General features: G+C 44.4%; 2 protein-coding genes across 11 annotated transcripts; one reads left to right on the forward strand and one right to left on the reverse strand.

The window, feature by feature from the left end:
- Positions 1 to 201: 201 nt before the first annotated feature.
- Positions 202 to 7035, reverse strand: ARMC6 (armadillo repeat containing 6). Its single transcript, XM_064469375.1, has 8 exons — positions 6884 to 7035; positions 6185 to 6337; positions 5675 to 5757; positions 4391 to 4961; positions 3755 to 3900; positions 3044 to 3175; positions 2386 to 2523; positions 202 to 1513 (listed from the first exon to the last, which is right to left on the reverse strand). The coding sequence occupies exons 1-8, from the start codon at positions 7011 to 7013 to the stop codon at positions 1301 to 1303; spliced, it is 1566 nt and encodes a 521-aa protein (XP_064325445.1). The 5' UTR covers positions 7014 to 7035; the 3' UTR covers positions 202 to 1300.
- A 100-nt stretch (positions 7036 to 7135) lies between these two features.
- SUGP2 (SURP and G-patch domain containing 2) lies at positions 7136 to 23523 on the forward strand. 10 transcript variants are annotated; one of them, XR_010375702.1, is made up of 12 exons: positions 7136 to 7293; positions 7894 to 8015; positions 9225 to 10877; positions 11828 to 11945; positions 12649 to 13157; positions 13343 to 13454; positions 14280 to 14797; positions 15748 to 15812; positions 16507 to 16643; positions 16732 to 16927; positions 19718 to 19833; positions 20047 to 20135. XR_010375702.1 is itself a non-coding variant. In XM_064469373.1 (11 exons), the coding sequence occupies exons 2-10, from the start codon at positions 7901 to 7903 to the stop codon at positions 20165 to 20167; spliced, it is 3348 nt and encodes a 1115-aa protein (XP_064325443.1). In that variant the 5' UTR covers positions 7136 to 7293; positions 7894 to 7900; the 3' UTR covers positions 21082 to 23523. The 10 variants fall into 10 exon arrangements, 7 of the variants coding, with proteins under 7 accessions (XP_064325443.1, XP_064325440.1, XP_064325437.1 ...); XR_010375703.1 differs by lacking the exon at positions 16732 to 16927; XM_064469373.1 differs by lacking the exons at positions 16732 to 16927; positions 19718 to 19833 and adding an exon at positions 21082 to 23523 and having other exon boundaries at positions 20047 to 20167.
- The last annotated feature ends 1077 nt before the right edge of the window (positions 23524 to 24600 follow it).

Here is a 24600-nt window from a genome sequence, read left to right on the forward strand (position 1 = left end):
AGCAGGAAGAGAGGAGACCCAGGCAGCTCCTTCTCGTACAGACACTCTTGGGGGGTCAGAAGCCTTTGGAGAACGCAGCGACCTTTGCTACCTGCTGCCAGATAGCGCAGGGCTGCAGGGGGCTTTACTTACAAACTCATCAGGAAGGCACTTCCACCACCTTTCTTTTCCTGTCTCAAAAAGGCTCCATGAAGAGCCAACCACCCTTGTACATTTTAATGTTTTATAAGGTCAACATTTCTACAGAGAATATCACATTAGAAAACATCCACTCACATACAACACCAGCAGCGCAGGAGGAAGGTTCAGCACCCAGTGCAGAGCTGGTAACGCCAGAGCCCAGCAAGCAAGAAATAAGAACCACGTGGCTGGGGGCACACAGAAGCCTTGAGCTGAGGCTTCAGAACCCTTCTGGATGTTTCACCTCTCCTGTTTTGCCCCCAACTCCGCAGTTGTCTTCAGTCCACGTGGCACATGGGCTCTTCGTTACAATTACAGCACTCCTGGATTCAGGGAAGCACCGCCCTGCTAAGATGTAAGCAAAGCCCGGGCTCCCCAGCGCTGGCGTCCTGCTGCGTGCTACCACTGCCAGTTTGTCCCTGCTTTGAAACTACCATCCTCGCCACCAGTCCCTGACTTGCTCATCTCCCTGAAAGAGAAGATGAACTTCCCTCCTGGATGCAAACGGCAACATCATAAAGTACATTGCTTTGGGCCGTACTACGGTAATCCTTACTTTGCTTTTCTTTAAAACGTCGGCTGAAAATCCAAAACAGAGAAGCAACACAGCACATGGTGAGCAGTAAAACAACAGTTAGTAGAAAAGTACAACAGGACAGAACACATTCACAAACGATGGGATTATTCCTCCTCATCCATCCCGTTAGCAGACCACACTGCTAGCCTCCATCGGCAGAGAGCGGAGGAACAAATCAGAGCCAGCTGCCACGGTATGTACCCAACTCCGACCAGAAAAGATTCACTTTTGCTCTTCCCGTATAGAGCAGCACATGCGGGAACGGCCCCGCTCTGTGCACAAGCAACATACGCAACAACAGGGGGGAGCAGATCATCTTCAGGCATTAGATGATGCGGGGAATGATTACTACACAGGGTTGATTTGCAGCCTGTGAATGCATAAAGCCATTTCAGCTGTAGCTCCCAATAAAAAGTTCACTGCAGCCTCACAAGCCAGGCATTTGCTTCAGATAGTCCAGTTCAATGTAACTGCAAATTAATCCATGCCCCTTGGTTTCCCCCCCCTTAGGCTTCATGTCTTGAAGCTCAGTGGGAAGATGATTCACTGAGCTAGGCTTCCCTTCTGACCTGTCCACAGCTCTCGGAGCTCCACTTTGCAGCCAAGGTCCCTCAGCGCGGCTTTGGCCACATCATCGCAGTCCCTGTGTGTCGCACGAGCTTCTGTTATTAAGTTCTCAGCTCCCATGTCTAAGATGGGCTGAGAAAAGTCCCGGCTCCGGGAGACCAGGTTGCGGATCAGCATGCAAGCCTGTTTCTGAGGAGAGAGGTAAATGAGAGATATTAGCGTCTTTTGCAGGGAAATACCTTCCATATAGGATGCTGGCACACACAGAGCAGATCTGGCTCCAACTACAGAACCTTTTCTGGTCAACCGAAGGTTAGATGCTCTAGACGGCAACAAACTATTTTCTGGAAGAATAAAATCCACAGACAAAAGCATGGCTGCTATTTCACACTGAAGTTTGTACAACAAAACCTCCTGCCTCTGCCAGAACACCAGCAAATCTCAAGCACCAGCCAGGCAATACCAAGTACTTCTTTAAATAATGCAAAGACAGACCTCTCCCGCTACAGCAGGCTCACTTTTCCACCTCCTTGTACACTGTTCCAGGCACCTTCCCTGGCACTTAGCTTAAACTACTCTTTCAGAAAATATTTTCTATGGTATTTTAATACTCTGAAGAGCACAAAAGTAGACATAAGGCCTACTGAGACTTGCATGAGAAACCAGAGGCTAACTTCTTGCCGTGTGGGTGTTTTTACTGGACTCTGGAGAACAGACGGCAATGTCTCCTATAGGCCAGGTAACATCGTAGCACAGGCTGGGTCTGAAAGAGCCTATCCTCATCCTGCTCTTTCGAGGAGGAGGAAAAGTAATGCCTGGAAGAGAATCATGGCATTCCACAGTCGCTTGAACCTGCATTCAGGTGGATTTGGCACCCAAACTGAATTCTGCTCTGATCACATAAGGGTGACAGATGCAGGCAGTCCTGCCTTCAGCCGCCGCGTTCCCAACCCATTCAGAGCCTTTTGGCATTTGTCAAGGGAAGCACAAAACTCCAATGAAGCAGCGAACACAGCCAACGCCAGTCCTGAAGAAATAATCAAGTGCTCTGAGGCAAATACCTGTACTGCCACTTCCCGTGGGTGTGCTTTCATAGCCTGAAGAGCTGCCAACGCCCCTCCGCCTTCCATGATGACATTACAGTTCTCAGGTTTGCGCAAAGCCAACATGCACAAGGCTGCACAGCCTTGCTCGCAGATCTGCAAGATAAAGGGAAAGAAAGGCTCAGGGGCTGAAAACGTTGCTTTAAGTAAAAAAATGAAGTGTTTGGAGTTTGCTTCCTTTTTTGGCAATTCTTAAAGTTTATTTTTATAAGTTTCTTCCACTGAAACTTCCTGCTTCTCCGGCAGGTAAACCAATTTGTACACCCTAGAGGTGTAAAATGCTGTATCCAATATCCACCTGATTCAGGAACAAGATAAAACCCTCATAAAAAAGGTGGACATAACTTTACATTTACACAAGTATTTGCCAAAGCACACGCTTAACTGCTCTGCAACTACTGCCTGTTAGAGGTTTCATACATTGCTCAGTTGCAATCATTTAACAACTGCTCTTAGAATATATCTGCTCTCAGCATAAGCTGTTTATCACAAGTCAGAGCAATGCTGTGGGTCGTTCCCCCACACGAAGCCGAGATAACACAGCCACGCTACGCAGCCCAAACCTGATGTCCCCTCCCAGCCCCGGCGGGACTCCGTCAGCCACCCAGGTGCGTACCTGAGGGTTGGCAAGGTGATGGCTTATAGCGAGCACGATGAGGTCCGTTCCCCCAGCGTTGACGATGGCATCTTTCACGTCGTCGTTACCCGCAACCGCTCGGATGGCACTCAGTACCTGCTTTACCACGTCCTGCATTCGTCAGGGAAAAAGAGCTTAGAGAGCTGCGGAGATGGTCTTACAGGCTTTTGAAAAGCAACCAGAACATCCCCCAGCAACCCTTGTAATTCCCAGTTATGAACAGCAATGCTATTCTCAGTCCCTCACACCTCAGACACACTTTCTTGCTGGACAGAGCAATAAGGAACCTTGGTAGTTTGGCAGAGGTTTTCAAAGCAGCTTAAAGAATCAAACATCAACCCTCTGGGACCCCAGCATCTAAATCCTCTTGAATCTCTTCCAGCTGGAATGGTGGAAGACCAGCAGCTCAGCTTTTCTGGGAGCAAGCAGAGTTCTGCCTGTGGAGGACGGAGCAATAACTAGAAGCCAGGGGTTCTGAATGACTGTAGTCATATATGACAGAGCATATGTAACCTAGTGCTGAGTGTAAGGCCAAAATAGAGAGGTAAACAGAGATCAGTGGGTGGGTTTCGACCCTAACCGCACCTAAAATAACACATAGTCTATGGCCCATTCCCAGCCAGGACCTGAAACTGCAAAGCACTCCCTGCTGCACTATCTCCACTCCCGAGCAGACTCTAAATCACTCACCGGATGGTCGATGCAGTCAGCCAGGAGAGCCACCATAAAATTTAAGCCGCCAAGGTCCACGATTTCTTGACAGAATTCATTCCTGACAGAGAGGCGAGAAAGGGTGGCACACAGTTCACTGAGAACACTGGAGTTATCTGTGAACGCTGCAGAGGAGAGATGATGCATGGGGTAACTGTGAGGAAGGAAGGGTGCTGCAGAATCAAGGTGTTTTACTTTGCTCCATTAAAAAATAGAAACAGGAAACAGTGACTTTCCCTTTATATATTAAAAAACATAGGCACAGATGACATCCGGCTCACCCTGTATCTAGACTGAGACAGAGCCTCTTTCCTTGGCAAGGATGCAGCACCTCAGCACAGATAACATGTCTGTAAACCTGCACTGGGCTGTAAAATACTTCCTAGAGAGACTGACAAATAGCTCTGATAACTGCCACCTTGGTGCTGCTGCTAACATGACTGCTCCAGAGGCTATTTTTCTCTCTCGGGGCACATTTCATCGAAAGAATTAAACATCGTTTCAGTGGCACGTTTCTGAATCATCTCTGGGGAGCTTCAAGTTACGACAAAGCACAGCTCTGAGATAAGAAAGATGATTCAAAATTAGGATCAACAGTCACGGGGTTAATTTTACCTTTTGCAGCTTCAATGAGGACTCTTAACCCATCGTTTTCCAACACAATCATTTTGGCATGATCGTGAGCGTGACCAAAGGGCACGCGGATGTCATCATCAAACGTCATGATCCGGAGCGCTGAGGCAGCCGTTCGGACGACATCAGCGCTGTCTCCGTGCTGGACTATAGCTCCGGTCAGAAGCGGGAGAACCCCTCCCTTCACAAAGTCCTGACGATTCTGCTCGTGTTTCAGACAGGCATGCCGAATGCATCGGATCCCAGCCACCGACATTTCCGCATCCTCCCTATGTTCTTTCAGAGTTTGTAGCAGTAGATCCTGGCCAGCGGAGTCAAGTAGGTCTGGCTGCCCATCCAAGATGGCAGACAGAGTATAAAAGGCTTTCAGCATTAAATTTCTGTCTCCTGAAGCCAACTGGCAGGCAGAGAATACCACAGAATAGGCACCATTCTGCCCAGCCAGGTAGCGGAAAGCCAGCTGTTGTTTGCACTGATCAGTGAAGACCACGAGCTGCTCGGCCATCTCGGCAAGATCAGAGTCGGCAACAGCTCTCCCAAGGGAATCCAAAGTCTAAAGAAGAGAACAAGGGTTACTTTTCGACCCAAACTGTGAAGGAACAAGAATGGTTCTTTAGAGTCAATCAAATTTGTTTATTTCTAATAAAAGCCTTCCTTTAAATTTAAAATTAGTTTGGCATATTAAGTAACAGCTGTCACAAAGAGCAGCATTTTGTGTCACGCACAGGACCCTCGGAGGAACAGGGGTTTCTCCATACTCCTGCCATCGTCATGCCATCCCCCTATGCCATCCTGACCAGTAGCAGGTGGTTGTGTTCAACCAGCACATTTCACAGGGGTCAGCGGCGTGCACGAGTGCTTCTATATTCCTGATGGATTCAATCTTTTCAGCTACCCTCAGATGGGCTAGATAACAGCTACCGCTTGGGTTACTTGGGTTTCTTTCATTCAAGGTCTTCTGCGGTTTGAGTTTACCTGACAACAGCAGGATCTGTTTCTAAGTTACGAAAGGCAGCCCCTGCATTTCCTAGGCAGGAAACGCTGGCTTTCTGCACTTATGCAGATACTTCCACTGGAAAGCGCAAGCTAGCTCTTTGAACTTTCACATTATTCCTCGTTTGCAGAATAGATGGGATTAACTGCTTGTTGAAGAGCTCACAAAGAAACGGGACAGAGGCAGACGGTATGTCTCATTATTCTTAGTCTATTACTTAAACTACGATATTACCCTGATCCTTAGAAGACAACATAAATTTGCACTCCTACCAGCAAAATTTCATGCTTTTGCTTTTGACCGTTCTCAGAGGCAGGCTGCCGCACAGCTTTCACAATATTGCTTAGGTCAACACCTAGAAGGAAAAACAAACCTGAGATTAATAATAGTTACAGGAGCTTGGGGCAAATTTGTCAAGTTAACCACAGCGAACAAAGACAAACTTATTGTAAAGCCTGGGTCAACGCATAAAGACGCTGAAAGGCTGCCAAAGTTCCAGCTAACTGTAATGGTCAAATATGACCTGGAACAAAGTATCAATTCTAGCTAAATGTCAACTGGGGCTGGGAAATTATACCCTACAGTGTCACCTAAAGCAGCTTTTCAGTCATAATTATTTAATCAAACTAGGTTAGCATTAACAGTATCTATGTTCTACCTCAGAAAGGCTTCTTTTCAATGCTGGATGATCAATATTGGCGTACAAGTTGTCTTAAATTTTGAGATATGTAAAACGTCAGTCTGTAATAACCTGAACTGCAAAGCAGATGAATTTACAATACCTTGGGACTCAAACTGCTGCACGGCTTCTCTCACAGCCTCTTCTGGATCCATTTCAAATTCTGTAATGTTTTCTTGCACTGCATCATCAAACGTTTCCTGCGCAATCTGTTTTGATCCCATTTTACTCGAATGGGATAAAAGGCTTCCTCGTCCTGTCATTAAGATAGTCCACAGTTAGTTTTGGTGCAAAACCATCTAAGGTTAATCAGAAACAAAGGGAGTGACTTGCTCTTTCCAAAACAAAAAGCACAGAACTTGAAAAAAAAAAAAAAGACAAAGGGATGGGTTTTGGTTTCTTTCGGTTTGTTTTTTTTTTTTTTATAGGTAGAAATATACCAATTAAAAGGAATAAGGAGGAATTCCAGAGGCCCAGGACCTGGACTTGGAAGCCGTTGCCGCTCTGGTGCCGATGGGTGTGTTACTGTGACACGGCTCGCTGGGGCACAGAGGCAGCCTGCCCAGAAACGCACGGCCCCGAGGGCCGACACAGCCCGGAACCCCTGGGCCTGCCCCCGTCCCCACTCCCGCAGCGGGGCCCGGCTCACCCCCGCACCCCCCGCAGCAGGCCCAGCCGCCCAGGCCGGCCCAGCCCCTCAGTCTTTCGGCGAGGCTGGCCCCGGAGGGGGCCCAGGGACCGGGCGCAGGTGCCGGGGGAGCTCCGGGCCGCACAACGGCCCCCGATTCTCCTCACGACCCACCTCCGTCCCTCGCCGCCCGCAGCGCCGCTCCCCGACGGGCTCCCCGCGCCTGACAAAGAGCAGCAAGCTGAGGGGACCGGCCCCACTCGGCCACCGTACACGGGCTGGCCCCGCCCCTCACAGCGCGCATGCGCCAAGGCAAAAAGTCACGCCAATCCCTCCTTATCAGAAAAAATATGCGGCGCGAAAAAGAACCCGGGGTGTCCCAGTGCGCATGCGTCCCGTCCCGTAACGCGCTGCCCCGCCACACACACGCGGTCGGCTGCCTTCTGCGCAAGCGCGGTATGCGGGGACTCGCTGAGGCGGGCCTGCAGGCCAGCGGGCGCCCCGGGGCCCCGCCGAAGGAGCGGAAGGCTGCGGCCCGCTCGCTCCGCTTACGGTGCCGTCTGACCCGGGACCGCGCCCTCACCGTTAGTACCAATAGGCGCTAAAGCAGCACCTTCCCCGAAAGCACCCGCCTTGAGGGGATGAGGTGTCGCGGCAGGGCCCGCACTGCGCAGGCGCGGCTGAGGGCAGGGCAGCGGGCGAGCGGCGTGCCGCGGGGGCTGCTGGGAGATTCCCGTGTGGCGGGGAGGCTGCGGGACCGGGGCGGGGGGGCGGCCTCGGTGAGGGCGGGGGCGGGCCGCGGGGCGGGGCGGCGGCGGCCCCTCCCCTCCTCCTTCCCCCACCCCCCTCCTCCTCCCGGTGCCCGCGGCAGCGCGGGGCGGTGGGCGGCGGGGTGGGGTGGGGGGGGGGAATCGTCCGGTGAGGGGCGGGAAGGCGGGAGGCGGCCGCGGGTCCCCCCCCTCAAGCTGCGTTTTACCTCCGGTTGGTGCCCCCCCACCCCGTGCGGGGAACCGGGGGAGGGAACTGCCTGCACCCCTGCTCAGTGCTCACGGGGATCCCCCCGGGCCGAGCCCAGCGGGGGGGTCCGGGGCGCCGGGAAGGTGCCGGCAGCGCTCGGGTAGCGAGAAGACCATCCCCGGCGTCCGTGCCCCGGTCAGGGACGGCATTGTGCTGTTTTGCTACAGGATAAAAATGGCCTCTCGGCGGATCACACGGGAGACGTTTGATGCTGTAGTGCAGGACAAAGTTAAAAGGTATCGCATGGACCGGGGTGATGCTCTAGAGGACACAATCCATCATTTCAAAGGTAATGAAGCCCCGGCGTGCCGTGCCGTAGATTATACCTGCTCTTCTGCTAACAGCTCTGTTAGATTCCGTGCCTTCCATTTACGTATATTTGCCTAAAACATGGACTTGTGCTGGTCTGTTAGATTCCTTGCCTTCCGTTTATGTATATTTGCCTAAAACATGGACTTGTGCTGGTGCTTTTCAACACCCATTTTTATCCAAGAGGCTAATAGCTTGGTATGACTGACACTATTTCAATGTGGAATGCAAATTCCAGGCAAAAAAAAAAAAAAAAAAAGAATTTCAAACAAAGGAATTCTGTTCGGGCTGCATCAGAGAGTGGGTCTGATTTCAGGGAGGTCTCCAGAGCCATCGCTGCGGGACAGAATTCTGTTGATATCTGATAAGCTAAATAAATGTAGGAGTGCGTATTTCATGTTGGTTTTGGAGAAAAAGCTAGAAAAAGGACACTAATCTAGTGAACGTATACAAAACATGATCTGCAAATTCTTCTAAATTTGACATTTAAAACGTCTAGAAAAGTAACTTGGATTCCATTCACAGGAAATTGAGAGTTTTAAAATGACGTCTCTTCTGTTCTCGTAAAGTTGAATAAGTTCCGAAGAAATAATTTCTTTTAAATACTTAATTTCTTCAAATATTCTTTACTTTCTGAATTTAACTACCTGAACTGGGGAATAGGGGTTCTTGGATACTTTGCAGGAAATTCTAGTGTTTTTTACTTTAACGTTATCTTAGATAATTGTGTATGAGTTTGTAGAAAATATGGTCTTCTCTTCAACTGTGGAATTCGAACATTCAGTGTGGAAACTGAAAGTGCACGCTTTTGATATTTTTGCATCAGAGAAATCCGAGCAGAAGCATTATGAGCACAACGTTAGCGTCTTCCTAGACCGAGAAAGTTGTGAGCAAGTAGAAAATGGGGTTTATAGCAGAATTTGTGTTTCGGCTTTACTGAGAGTGGAATTTTTAATAAATTGTTTTGTTGGGTGTGTTTAGCCTTTGTTGATCATTTGTTGCTTTTTGCTTATTATGAATTATTCAATGTACGTAAGAAAGCAAATGGGAATATCCTGAAGTCAGACACATGTACTGTTCTTCAGAAGTTTTGACGCGTTGACTCCTGTAAGTGTCTAAATGTGTTCATAAATTTTTTTCTCAGCACTGCTTGCAGTGCATTGGTGTATTTATGTTTTTATCGTTTCAGCTCATTCAAGGCCAGTCCCAAGACCACGATATGAAGACAGTTTTCATGATGATGGAAGATATTCTCATGACAATGCCCAGCACCATCCACATGATGACTGGAGTGAAGACCCTAGAGATGACTATCCAGGACCTTCTTACAGATCTACTAGTCCTCTCATAAGGAAAGATAACTATTACCATGAACAGTATGGCCGCCCGGCGTCTTGTGACCGGGAATTTGGCCGCCCGGCATCTCGTGACAGGGAGTATGGGCATCCAGCTTCGCATGACAGGGAGTACGGGCGTCCAGCGTCGCATGATCGGGAGTATGGGCGTCCGGCGTCTCGCGATCGGGAGTACGGACGCCCGACATCCCATGACCGGGAGTATGGGGGCCTGGCTTCTCATGACCAGGACTATGGCCCTCCTGATGCTTGGGAATCCACCGGACCACACGAAACTGACTTCAGTTCTTCGGATATTTTAGGTGATTTTAGATCACCAGGACTCATGGAAGATGAGTATGGCAACATGGAGAATCAGGAGTATGACGTAGACTTTGGAATTCAATCTGACAGCGAGTTCCGACCCCCGATACGGAGGGGCAACATTGGCAGGGGAAGACCTCTGCGAGGGAAGCGTATTACAAGGGGCGCTGTTAAAACTAAAGTATTCAAAGGAGATATCAAAACTCCCCTGAAGAAATGGAACACTAAAAAACTGCCACTGGGCCCTGATCAGAAGCCAGCTATGCAACCTGATCAAATGCCGGACGCTGCTGAACGCCCTAACCAGCGGCCGGTGGCCATCCAGCGCCCTAATCAGAAGCTGCCCCCACGACCTACTCAGAGGCCGACTATAACAACCCAGAGACCTATTCTCAGGCTCCCAAAGCCTGCGCATGTTTTCAGAAATCTCAATTTTGACCTTGTGGACAAATCGGACATTTTTTCAACGTTTGGAATAGAAATTATAAAATGGGCTGGGTTTCATGCAATAAAAAACGACGCAGAGTTTTCCCGGCTCTTTGGAGCTCTCTTTGAGCTAGAGACAGAAACCTGTGCAAAAATGCTAGCTTCGTTCAAATGCTCCTTGAAGCCAGAACACAGAGATTATTGTTTCTTTACTATCAAGAGTTTACAACATGCTGCTCTGAAAACTCCCAAAGTGGACAATGAGTTTTTAAATATGCTATTGGACAAGGGTGCTGTGAAAACAAAGAACTGCTTCTTTGAAATAATAAAACCTTTTGATAAATACATAATGAGGCTACAAGACCGGCTCCTAAAAGGTGTTACGCCGCTGCTTATGGCCTGCAATGCTTACGAGTTAAGCATTAAGACGAGCGGTTTTGGTAATCCAAGAGAAATGGCAAGTGCATTCGAGACCACTGTTTCTCTGTGTCGTAAGTCTTTAGCACTTCTGGGTCAGACCTTCGCGCTAGCCTCTGTTTTTAGGCAAGAGAAAATACTTGAAGCCGTGGGGCTCCAGGAGATGGCTCCGGCACCAACACTATTCCCAAACTTCGATGATTCAACGTTGTTTGGAAGAGAGTACATTGAAAACTTGAAGGCTTGGTTGGAGAAGAGCGGGTATCCGATTCAGATGAAAAAAGCTGAACCAGAGTCCACAGTACAGCTTAAAAAACCCTCCCCTGACACAAAAGTTAAAAGTGAGTGAACTGCTATAAGATACTTTGCACTATATAATGTCTTTATTTGTCGCTAGCATTTTAGCTTAATTTTTATGGTGTCATTAGGTCAGAAATTCCTGGTTCTGGGAATCCCATGTGCATCCCTAGCAGTGCCGAGGCAGGTAGTAGATACTATCTGTTGTAGCAATTGCTTTCAGCTTTGTGGATGAAAGCACGTCTCCTTCCTCCCCTCTCCTGCACATCCTTACACTTGAACTCTAGGCTTTTCACCTTGTGCCCGTGGCTGCTTCAGCTGCCCTGCCCTCCAGCTTCACAGCTTCGAGGTGGGGAAGGCAGGACCACAGCTGGAGCTGGCTGCGCCGCACAGTAAGTGCTTGCGTGTAAGCAAAGTCAGAGATGTTACGGTTACTGCGTTTATCAGATGCAGGTGTATTTCTTTGAAGTTGTTTATATACTACCATCTATAGGAGTACTGTCTCCTCTACTCTATCGGGCCACCGAGTTTGTCCTCCCTGAAGCATCCTCCCTCACTTTACTCATCTGTTTTTTCCTAATTGAACTTCAGATACTTCCGCAGGGAGGTCTTGTGGCACTGACACTGAATGGCTAATAATTTGGAGATCTCCCCTTCAGAGCACTGTTCAAATATACTTCTTTTGCACAAAATCCTGTTGATGCAATAAGTAATTGCCATTTAAAGGATGGCTTGACTTGCCCAGGATGGCAAAGGTTAGGTTTCCTAAACCACAGTCCTTCTCATAATAAACTGTCCCAGAATCTAAGTTGAGTTGAGAAAACAGTTGGAAAGTTTCCAAGGTTTCCTTAGTTTATTCTAGTATTAAGTGCAGCCTTTTTAATATTAACGTGTTGAAAAATTGCAAATGTCAGTATGTCAAAGAATAACGAGGATGACATATTGATACTCTGTTGATGAGAATAATACGACTGCATTTTATTTCTTCCTGCAGCCCCACAGCGAGCTGATCGGAAAGTTGTAGAGACAATTGAACAGCTGGTGAATAGCATTGTTTCAGGAACATTGTCTGCCAAAGAGAGAAACGCTCAAAAGAACTGTCCTGAATATTGGTAGGTGTGTTTGAACAGTATGTCGTAATACTACTCTCTGCTGAAGATATTTGGAATATATTTAATTAAATTCACTATTTCATTCCAGGGGTGTAAGATCAAAGCCTATTGTATATTTAATGAGACTTCTTGGAGATGTTTCCTCAGCTAATTATACTTCCTGATATCCCTGGAAACTGTCCTGTTGCTTCTGCTTTGTCTAGTAGACCACATTCCTTTTGATCTGTCAATAATGACTGTCTGTCAATCCAAATAGATGATGTTAGAAGCAATTTACTTTTACAAGATGAAAATAGTAAGCAAATGTAGTTAATATCACCGCACAGGAAGGCAACAGGCTCACGGATCTGGTGTTCTATGAATAATGTTGGGAAGGGAAAGCTGAGACGCTTCCAAGTGTGATGACCTTTTAATACGACAGTATCTCTTCATGTGTGAATTGCAGCCCAGCTGATTAATTACTAGCCAAATGATTTATGTCAAACCCCTCCATCATTTATTTGCTTGGCATGCTTTACTCACTGCTGTAGAAGTGGAGTTGTATGTTCTTCTGAGAAGAACCTCTGCTGGCCAACGTTAATGTAGCAACTTGTGTAGGCCCCTGGAAAAAAGGATCAATTGCTGCTGAGTTTCTGATCTGAGAATTTGAGGTTGGTTGTGCTTTCAGCTTAGGCTTTCCTTTTATTTATATGATTTTGTTTAGGTTCTTGTCTGATGAAGATAGTCTAGAATACAAGTATTACAGACTGAAGTTATCGGAGATGCAAAGGCGGACATCATCGGGAAAGGAAGAGGGTGGTGAGGGCAGAACGCTAGAAGAATCTGCGACAGAATCAGTCAGGGCCATGTTGTATGCCAGGAAAGTCGCAAGTATTAAGAGAAGGCTGTTTAAAAGAAAAAGGCTTGGGATTATCACACAACATGGTATTCGAGGAAGGAAGGTGAGGAGAGCAACCATAGGGACCCAGACCGTGCTTTCGGCTGGTACGGTGCTGAAGCACCAAGACAAGCATCTTCAAGGTTCAGTCCAGACAAAGCCTTCTGTAGCGGAACCCAGCCTGTCTGAGAAGAGTTCTTCCCTCGATGCAACCTCATCGTCACAGTGTGCCACCAGTTCGGAGGTCCCTCTGCCAGCAGAAGAAAGGGCGGATTCTGAGGATTTACTAGCACCGCCTGAACTCTTCCCACCATTGTCCTCGCAGTTTCCTGACGGTAAGCGAAGATTCAAGATTAGATTTTAAATTGTAAATTATGTGAGAGAAAAATCGAATAATGTTCTGCTGGAAATTCTAAAAAGGATTTATTTTGCTAAAGTAGATAATTCTCAACTGTAATGACCTTCCAGTGATGCAGGTTTTGTATGAAGCTATAGATAATGGCCGTTCTGTTTCTTGCAGTGGATGCTAAAACAATGGAAACTGCAGAGAAACTTGCCAAGTTTGTCGCTCAGGTAGGACCAGAAATTGAGCAGTTCAGCATAGACAACAGTGCAGATAACCCAGATCTTTGGTGAGTAACCTACACGTTTATCTGCGTAAATGGGCCAATACGAAAAATCAAAATACATCTAAACAATTGCTAGAGAGATATTTGCTTTTATTGTTTGTTGAGATGTGTGCTTTTATTCGATGTGTTTAGGAACAGAGGACTTTGAGCAATACTCCCTGTTGTCCTGCTCAGCACCTCCATTAATGGTGAATATCTGAAATATCTAAGACAGACAAACGCTTCTCCCAAATGCGTACATGCACTGATATAGTATCTCTTCTCTTATATCTTAAGTAATCAGCTTGCATCTTGAAATGGTGCTCTGCCACAGTATTTTCAATCTCGTTATTTTCTTTAAGCGAAGCTTTGATTAGGAAGGCCTAAGTGCTCTGGTGTCAATTAGTACAGGTTTTTTCCTTTTAGTCACGCTGTGCCAACAGAAGCAGAGCCCTGTTCTCTCTTCTGTCTCTCAGAATCGATACACCTCCTTCCACATAGACCGCAGGACTGAAATCTGGAAGACTTGAATTCTCTTCTGGGGTCTGTGGTTTGCCTTCTGGGTCATCCAGAGCTGGCGTCTTGTCTTAGTTTCTCCATCTGTATAGTGAAGAGTACTGAGTTCTTTACTGCGCAGTTAGAGAAGTGCTGATTAACAGTAGCCTGTAAGAACTGAGGAGAATGATTGCTGCTCTTAGTACATGTTGTTGGGGAATCCTGCAGTTCTACAAAAACACACCTGGAAGGACCGTTCAAAAGATTATTAAGATATTTACTTCTAGTGTCTTGCTTCATGCTTGCTAAAGAAAATGTCTTTCTGATGTTATTTTCACTGTAATTTTTGCTCAGGTTTCTACAGGATCGAAACAGTTCTGCTTTCAAGTTTTACCGAATGAAAGTCTATGAGTTATGTCCGTCTATTAACTTCAGCGCTGTGTCAGAAGTGTCTGATGCTGGGGAAGGTGCTAAACCTGAAGAGAGAAATCCGGATATTTCAGAAGAGGAGGAGGATGAAGAAGAAGAGGAAGAAGAAAATGAGGAGGAAGCTGAGTTTGAGGAGGATATCTCCCAGCCTTTGGAAGAAATGGAAATGGAGCAAGCAGAGGAGGGAGAAGAGGATGACGTGTCAGCAGGTAGAAGTGTGGAAAACGTAGCTGAAGAGATGATTTCCAAAACAGGAGAGGAAATTTCAACAGGTGAAATGCAGCTAGCCACATCATCTGATGGTGCTATACCAAATCTGTCGACACAGGCATCAACTCCTGCTCCTGGTACCCTATTTCCTCGCAAACGAATCAGCAGCAAGTCTCTGAAAGTCGGCATGATTCCTGCATCTAAAAGGATTTGCCTCATAGAAGAACCAAAAGGTGAGCGTTAATTAAAAGATATTTTGTAGGCATCAGTAGAGAATTCCTGATTTTTATGTACTCTGTTACTGTTGTTGGCTAAAAGAATTACATTTCTTTGATACAAAAATGAACACGCTGTTCATTTAAAGGTTCATTCAACTGACAAAGGGGAATCTGAAAAAATTGCATAACAGTTCTTGTGTTCGAGTGCAATAGCAAAGTTTGTGTCAAGTGTCACTCCTCAAATATTCTCGAAGTGTATGTGAGTGTTATCCTCCCTCTCCTGCTTAAAAACCACACGGCAGTAGTTTTTTGTGGGGTTTGTTTTATCAGTGTACGGAAGGTTTAACAGACTTAAGTACTGCACTGAACATATTCCGAGTGTTTGACTAAATATGTTTAGACTTTGGATTGGCCTGTCAAATTTTGTCAGTATGGCCACAGCAGGGGTGGGTCATGATATTCTAAGAACTGGGAAAGAAGTAGCTTAAAACTGATTATATGTGCTCTGCAGCTACTTTAACAAATGTCTTGTCTTTGCATAATGGTTTTTTTTCATGAAGGTTGTCATTTGTGCTATGAAGGCGATGTACAATAACCTCATTTAAGTCTAGTCTGAATTTTCTATCAAATATTACAGAAGCTCAGGGAAATGAGAGATCTAAAGTCCTTACAGCATATCATATATCAGTGTATTGCTGGCATGATATGTCCAAAACTAAATACATGTATGTACTAAACGCCTGTTTTGTGGTGGAGGGGAAAAAATGTCATATAATTTCTTTTGTGGTTTGTTTTTTGGGGTTTGTTGTCTTTTTGTTTATTTGTTTTATTCTCATCTTTTTTCTTGGCTCTGATTTGAGACCAAGGCATTGAGTTAGTGGCATCCCAGTTGAGACGTATTTTGGAATTCTGTATTAAAACTGGTTTTCTTTACAGCTGAATTTTGTCTTTGATTTGACTTGCAGTGCATGAACCTGTCAGAATTGCTTATGATAGGCCTCGTGGTTGCCCAGTTACAAAGAAGAAGAAGGTAAAGGACACTTCTGGTTTGCCATTGCATTCTGAGAATCGACTGTCTTTACAAGAGACAGCCGCTGAAAATGTGTTATGGTCAGAAAATCGAATTAAAACCTGAAGAGCCTGATCCTGAAAAAGACTGGGCTAAATCTGATGAGAGCCGTGGCTCCTGTTGTCTTTTAATTACCTGTGTCATAATTCAAGATTTTATGCTCAGAGCACTATTGAACAGCTCTGTGTTAGTCTTGTCTTCTATTAAAAAAAAATAAAAATAAATCAGTGTGTTGCTGTCTGGAATATATATTGTCGTTTTCCAAAATTGGTGAGATGTTATTTGACTGCTTCTGTATTTGTAGTAGGGATTCAGTCATCGGATCAGTCAGTATTTATTACTAAAAAACCATAAATACCTTTTAAAATATGAAGGTGTACTCTTTGCTGTTTTAATAATGTAATTAAACAGTTTGAGACCCTGAAATAAATTTGTTAGTTTTGGGGTTTTTTTAAACTAGCAAGGCAGATATTACTCTTTGATAGGCCTTTCCTGGGTATCTAGAGAAGTGCTGCTTAGAAGATATTTCTGTATATCCGGAAATTCAAACACACTTAGTTTTATAAGCGGGTTTTTTTTTTGAGGGATTTTTAATACACGATCTCCCTGTATTACAAACTCCCCCTTTTGCTTTTCTGTTATTTCCTCTCCACAGAAACCAAAAGACTTAGAATTTTCACACAAGAAACTGACAAACAGGAATGTGGGTTTCCAGATGCTCCAGAAGATGGGCTGGCAAGAAGGACACGGCCTTGGTACACGAGGAAAAGGAATCAGAGAGCCTGTAAAAGTGTATGTAATGGGCACACGCTACAGAAATTTGGCAGCTCTGGAAAAGGCTGGGATTCTAACAGTAGCTATGTTTGTCTAACCCGCCTAGATGTGGCCGGTTCCGTGGTTTGTTTCCTTCTTGGCGCTGGCCTCTGGCCACAGCAAAGTTGAGCGTGGAGAATTCACGCCTTTTTCTGGCCAGGTTGGGCAGAGTCTGGTCTGGAAGGGGGCTGTTTCTTGCCATCCAATTTGACATCACTGAGGGCTGCAGCGTGAATGCCGCAGTGTGCAGACACTTTCTGAAGGTACATGGGTGCCCCTGTTCTTCAGCAGGTGTTTTTTGGTGTTTGGTATATTTAGTTGTTTGGGGGTTTTATTTTTTTAACACATAGTATTATCCTGGGGATCTCCTTGCTACCACACCAGCTACATAATATAAAAGTAAACTTTAGGAATGCCATGCACAGTGCTTCTAGGTTTAGGCCACAAATTTATTTGCACTCTAATTATGTGATTCATTCCACTGCATACTGAAAGAGGTAAGTGCATCTGCCAGAAGGTAAGTGTGCTTTTTCCTTTCAAATACACTTTTGGGTTTGAATCTTCATTTTTGTCTTTTAAAGTTGCTGTATCCAGTATCCACTGCTGCCAGCATGGAGAATGGATAATACCTCCTTCAAGTCCCTGACTGCATAAGGAGGCAGAAATTATTCTCCTTCAACTCCCTGACTGAATAAGGAGGCAGAAACTATTTATTTCTCCCTGAACCCATAGGACAAGCTTTCTAGTCCGCACACATAATCTGTGGTTTAACAGTCGTCTTTCTCCAGGGATTTCTATTTTCATGCCTTGGACAGTTCTGGTCACTGTAGCTGTGGGATCCTTCTGGCTGCTTGCTTGCTTTTTTTCCTTAGTGCTCCCTGTGGTCTGGTGGCCGTCGCTATTTGTCCTATATTTCCTTCCTCAGCAGCACACGGACAATGAGAAAGCAGCTTACTTCGCCTGTAGCTCTCTTGTGTTCACCAGTGTTAGAACCTTGATTCTGAGCCTCAAAACTTGTTGCGACCAAATATATTAATAAATTTTTTTGTTCCTGTAGCTCCTGGCCCAAGCTCCGCTGCACAGCTAATCACGAGCTATTCGGTTGTATCTGGTGTGACAGCTGGCCCACCGCATTCTAAAAGTTTCTGGCCATCACTAAGAACTGCATTTTTAATGTGCGAAAATGCAGTTTTTCCAGCTCGAGTCCATTGCTGTGTCACTTCTGTAAAGACACCTGCGAAGAGTAATGAAGAACTGCTTTCTGTACCTCTTACAAAAACTTGTTGACTTGTAATGTAGCGAGAACTCCATATTATTATTTCCGTGGTGTGCCCCCTCTCTGCTTTCCCACCAGAGCCATTCTTTGGACAATACTTCAGGACAACCTCAGTGAGGATGAAACCAGTGCCATTTAACGTTTTGCTTTCTCTTGTTCGTTGCTTTGATACGATACAGGGTGGTTTTTTTCCATTTAGTAATGTGTAGCCTCTACTCTTTCCTCCCCTTTTGAAAACTACCAGCTCTTCTATTGTTGACTTGTTTAAAAGGCCACGTGCTGTCTAATCTCATTCTCTGAGCAAAAGGGGATGGATTAATAATTGGAGACACTCCAATTGTAGAGCATATCTTCATCATTATGTAACACTGATATCTAAAACTGATGTATTCAAGCACATCAGTTGTTACACAACGAAACTCGAGGCCCTTTTTTTGTTAGGAAAGCTTAAAGCTTGTCTTTGGCTGTGAGAGCAAGTAATATTTGGGGGTCTGAGGAGATTTTTATTTATGTTACTGTAGAAGATGTATGAATTGCATGGTGACTCCTTACAGAAATGGTGGGTCCAGAAGTTTTAAATGGAGTTTCATGTTAGTTTTGTGAGCTGTTCCCTCTCTTAAGAACTTGTCACAGCTATGGGTCTGACCAGTTCTGTGGTTCAAGAGACTTTTAAAACCAAACCAAAACGCAGTCAAAGGCAGAACATTGTTAGGGGATAGAAACTCCTGTGAATCATTATCTCATGTCTTCGACTACTTTCAGTATAAAAAAACTAATCTAGAAGAGGAACAGTGGTGTAAATAGAAAAAAAAAATATATCTGTTCTTCCTGTTTGGAAGTGTGAAGCGGCCGTTGTGACATGGAAACAGCCAGTGAAGAGGCTCTGCTTCAGACAGGTCATACTCTAAAAGGTGAAAAAAAAGCGCAAAGTTTTGGGAGGTCTTTTAGGTGACTTGACTTCTAACCGTAATTTAAAACGTAACTTCACTTGATCATACAGCTGCCAAGTCGGACTCTGTACAATTCAGAAGAAGAAAGAGCACTCAGGGGTTCTGCTGTAGCCTGTAAATTGGATTTGCTTTTTAGAGCCTGTGAATATTCTTTTGGAATTGCACAACAGTCTTGGCTTAAGTGTACCTATTATTACAGAAACTGGCTAAGAATCATTTTTCTTTGTTTTACTTAAGGTCCTCCGATTTCACCCTGATAGCACAGAAATCCCAATTTCCACACATGGGGCAATCTAAATTTTCTTACTTCACGTAATGAACTCTTTAATAGAGAATGCCAACGATACTGACTTGGAGGATAAAACTGGCACAGAGGATCACTCCTGTGGCAGAGGTTTCATTAATCTTAGCTTTGTAATATCTGCGTTCTATGCACATAGCCTGGAGAAAGAGGTGGTTTTTAATTGTTTGTATCTCTATGTTCTTGTGGGTCATCCTCTCCATCTACTTCCAGGGCAGAAAGTTGTTTTGATATTGTTGAGGCCTGTCTCCTTCTGTTGGCATGTCTGGGTGAAGAGAGATGAGTTAATGACTCATTTTTCTTGGAAGGGCAGGAGCTCCAGGTTTTGTCTATGGTATGTGTCCTGCAAGACTTCAGCTTGCTTTGGGTGCTAGAAACTTTAAGCAAGCAGCATTATGATCCCTTGGTAAAAATTTCCTCTCTTTTCCAGAGGTATGTAGTGTTTCCTACTCATTCCTCGAAGCCTCTGACTTCTGTCATTTTTGAAATGTAAGAAATGAGGCAATTTTTGCTATCTTTTCAACAGAGGATCCTACCTACCATGGATAAAGTGTTTAATACAAGAGTTCATGTGAGAATTTGATCCGTTAGATGACTATATCTTCACTGCTCCCTTAATACCATAGGAGCGTTTATCTTCTGGTGGGTATTTGCATGTGTAATGGGAGGTGGGAACTGTTTTATAGTTGATCTGGTATGCCAGGTACCAAGCCTCCGCTCCCCTTCTCCCCAAAACAGAGCAGAATTACTCTCCACTTGAATTGTGTCTATGTTGGAAGCTACTGTTTAGATCTCTCTGCACGTTGTCCAATGTAACGGAAACAGAGTGTTCTAACTATTCATTTTACTCCCTAGGGGTGCTACCTCTGCAGGGGAGGGCTTGGGTGTTGCAGGGGAAGAAAATAAAGAAGATGCATTTGATGTTTTCCGTCAAAGAATGATACAAATGTACAGGCAGAAAAGAGCAAGTAAATAGGTATGTGCAATGGACACGTCTGGTTTATGAATTCCTGCAAACATTAAAATACCAGGGGTTTTTAAGTCTTCCTTTACCAAGAAAATATTACTGTTTCCATGAGTATATCTGGCTTCTTAACATTTCATGAAAATCCAGACCTACGTTGAACTGCTCTGAACTGCTGAATTACCCCAAATCTTGCTTCCTAGGTTTGACATAAGAGCCTCGCTCGCTAGGAAGTGCACGGATTTGCAAAGGCTGCTGTGTGAAAGATCTTCGGCAGAGTATGCCAGTATGAAGAACGCTTTGTTCTATAGTAGTGGACTTGAATACTAATGTATTAAAACATTTTTCCAAGATTAAAGTTAGTCTTGTATTTAATTGTGCAAGCTAACAACTTGGATGTCATCTTCTGAGGAAGAAACAACTGATTTTGTTCTCGGAAGTGCCTGTTTACCTCTCTCTTTGGCCAAGCTTGCCTGTTTTGTGATGAGGTGGCTTACCAAAAAATGGAATAAGCGACATGAAAAATATGACTAGCCTGGTTTGGCTCTGATCCTTTCTGAAGCTAAGAGTCTTCTCAAATTCAGATCTTCTTGCAAGGCAGTTCAGATTTTATTTTACTACATTTTATTGCTGGGCTAATCTTCTGATCTACTTCCGGAGTCTGCATAAAGCAGTTTCCTTTCCTCCATACGCCAGTTTTAAGAAGAGTCTGTACCTGCGTGCTTATTTGGTATAGGATTCTAGACTTTAAGTGTAGGATGAATAACTGAGCCTGAGAACACTAAGCTCTTCCTTGAAAGCCTCGGCTGCTAAGGTTTTTCATTGTAATGAACAAGTAGTACATATTTTAAGTGTACTTTTTGTTTTTACACAAATTTGCAGCTCTTCTCCAACAAATTCTTGAATAGTTTCTTTCCTTCTCGAAGTTTAAGCCATGAGCAGGGGCAATTCATGCGTCTGCAGAAAATGCTGAAGAAAATACTTGGAAGTCAGATATTCGGAAGTCATCTGGAAGCGGATCATCGGTTTTATAAGACCATCAGTTTAGAGAGTCATTTCTGTTTCTATTCAGTATTTGCTTTGCAGAAGTTCTTTTACTGAAAAGCCCTGAGAAATAAGACAAAAAGCTTATACTTTTAAGGGACGATTCCAGAACTTACTGAAAGAGAAGACTGGATTAATCTGCTGTGCTTCAACAAAAAGCATTACCTAACTGCTTGGTGAAGCAGTTCTGAAGACGTGAAAGATTTAGCAGTGTTACCACAACTGAACGCCCAAGGTCTGATCATTCATCTTTCCCCGACTTGCACATCAATAAGGGATCTGTGACTGGGTTACTGAAAGTGACAGAATTTAATATATCGCACTTTTTAGTGTATTCCTTCTCCATCATTGCCTTTCTAAAACTAGTCGAAAGTCTTCACTTGAATGTTATAGTACCAAAACCTACTTCACCGACATTTTCTTTAACGAGTTTATCTTGAGCTGACGCATGTTTTGCTTATAGGAGTGAGTGCTGTCTTGCTGTTGTTTTCATCCCGCACCATGCTTCTTGTAGAGCAAAGAGCTTGTGGTACACCACTAATAGCACCCCCCAGGAATGTGGCAGCATCTCAAGTTCCTAACTGACAAATATGCAAGAAAATGTGTTCTTCAGTTATCAACTTGCCTGTGCCTGCTGGTTAAAGAACAAAATGATATTCTTGCTCCATTAAAAACCCGGCTGGTCGAAAGGGAGTGTCTTCATTTTCATTCTGTAGCAACGCACTTTTCCTTGCTTGTAACAACCAGTTTTAGTTTCTGAATGCAAGTATTTTTTTTTCTTTACTGTATGGGTCTTTGAAACCATGAGAAACAAAATCATGTCGCAGTGTAATTTTCTGATCACTCAGTTTTCACTGCCTTGAAGCACGTAATCACTAAATAAAACCACGATGGCGGGTATGGAAAAATATGCTGGTAGTTCTGTTTTTCCATGAACATCACACGTGTCTTCACCTTTACGTTGCAAGAAATTGAAGCATGGAGGCTATAAATACAAATAAATGTCTCGGGTTGTCACACTTGATTAAGGACGTTTGATAGCCCTGACATTTCTCGTAGGTTTTACTTGGAGATGTTTAAAATCCTTAAACGCTTTGGATCAGAGGCTACTTGAAAGATCATCAGCTACAGTATTTGGCAGCGTATGCTTACCTGTTAAGTTCCTATTTGGGTGTGTTCTTCGCTGCCCCCCCCCCTTTCTTTCCTGTGCCTAATTAGCCGTTCCGCAGTGTAAAACGTGAGCCTTTCGAAGCGGAGATCTATCGGCCACGGGCTGTTTTTGAATGACACACTGGACCCAGTATTGTTGGCCTCTGATTTATTTCTCAGACCCACTCAAAGGGTTTAGCTTTTCTTTTCGTTTCATTGATGAAGCTGCCAGTGTTGCCGCTCGCAATTTTTATCTCCCTGCAAACTTCCCGTTCACCTCTTTGTTCGCATGCACATTTTGGAAGGATTCTGGATTATATGTTACGCTGTTTGCAGAAAGGTGCAAGGCGAAGCGTAGCTTCACGCTAGATTGAAATCCACTCTCTCAAACCCAGACGGGCATTCCTCGCTGCTCTGATTTAACCTGAGGTTGTTGGGTGCGGTACCATTCGGGGTGCGTTTGCTAAACGCCTGCTTACCCGATCTGGGGAAATTGTTGGTATCCAGATTGGCAAGTGGTACCGTCCTTTCCGAGTGCAATTCCAATTTAGAGTATAATGCTGTCTTGAGAATAACGTTGGGAAAAATCTTAATCTGCTACCCTGGATGACTGTAGTACGGTCTGTCTTTCTTGTGCCAAACTTTAACTTTGGACAAGATATCAGCAGAGCAGTACCGGTGCTGAGATTCCAGTGTTGCTCTCAAGTGAGTTACCGTTTGCCACTTTTATCTTGTTTTACCAAGAGATGACCTTACGCTCCTTTTGCAAAAGGAATTTCCTTTTATTTTGACCTGCTTTTGCAGGCAGCTCTGATTTGAAAATTTTAAATACTTGTACATGTGAAACATTTGTTATGCAGATACGTTGCCTTGTTTAAAGTTTACTAGCTTCTTTTCTGTTATTTTAGTTCCAGGCTCTCTTCCATGAAGACTGCAAGCTTCAGTGAACATTTTAACTAACTTCAGTGGTGTGTCTACTGTCTTTTGGTTGTTTTTTTGCCATTAATCTTGTAGAGCAATTTCCTAGTTTCTGTTCCGTGCAAATTGGCAGTAGTGCTAAGCGAGTAACAATTAGATGCTTATGTTATTGGATAACTGACATTTCTTTTTAGTGTAAGTAAACATGTTAGCATTGTTAATCTTTTAATATCTGCAATAAATGTAGAACTAAACAATTTCTGGTTTAAATGTGTTGCTTGTGAATTTGGCCATTTGTAAGAGATATGCATCATTTTGGCACTAACAAGTGGAATTGAGATTATGCAGTGTGACGTTAGTGTAAAGCAGGATTTTATAGTGTATGAGGGAAGGAAGGTCCCTCCGTTTCTGTGCTGCTAAATGTCTCTGTTGGGAATACCCACTAAATCATTTCTTAGTTACTTTTTCACGTGGCTTCTAGTGCATTAAATCCATACACAACAGTGTTACTTTCCACATGAACGCCAAAACCGTTGTGCCCCTGTCAGAATTTTACCCTTTATTCACATATCCCAGGCATTAGTTGTCTCTCTGATTTTCTTGGTGTACTGACTTTAAAACAGCAAGACTTTCTCTTTACATACGTGCGTGGTTTACTGTTGCCTTTAAATTCAAATTCCTTTTTTAGACAGGATATGAGGGGGAAAATTGCAACGAACTGAAATTTAACACTTGCGCAGCCGCCTTCTATCGAGAGGTAAAGTGAGAGTGTTCATTGCGAAGGTACCAGCTAGGTCTCCTGTCCCTTGCTTTTATACTGACAGCTAGGAAAAGCTTTACAGAGGCAAGTTCAAGCCCTGGCTACACCTTTTTCCTCCTTTTCCTTCAAAAATTTGTTGTACGTAAGGACCTGGTTCTAGAAGAAAGGACGTTTGCTCTCGTTGGAGAGAAATGAGGAGATCCCCATTTTGGGGGAGGTGCCCTAACAGAGTAAGAGAACTACAGTCAATAATACACTGTTTGGAGTAATTGTGTGGGACTGAAAGATGGTTTCTTTTTTTTTTTTTTGCCTTCAGAGCTTTTCTTTGGTGTCAAACCAATGACATTTTTCCTATTTATTTTTTGGAGTTTTTTAGAAGCACTACAGCATCCTTAGTGTGAACACTTAATCTGTGCTGAGATGTTACTTCTCGCAATCAATGTACAGTATTTTTTTCTATTGCTGTTCCGTTCTGCTTAAAGTTAATCCTGATGTATTGTGCCCAAAGAAAGTCTGGACTCAGAAATTCAAATATTGTTAGTTTGGATTGTTTTTTATCCTACAAGCAGGTATA

The sequence above is a fragment of the Phalacrocorax carbo genome, chromosome 19 (assembly GCF_963921805.1).
Source record: "Phalacrocorax carbo chromosome 19, bPhaCar2.1, whole genome shotgun sequence".
NCBI classification, from domain to species: Eukaryota; Metazoa; Chordata; class Aves; order Suliformes; family Phalacrocoracidae; genus Phalacrocorax; species Phalacrocorax carbo.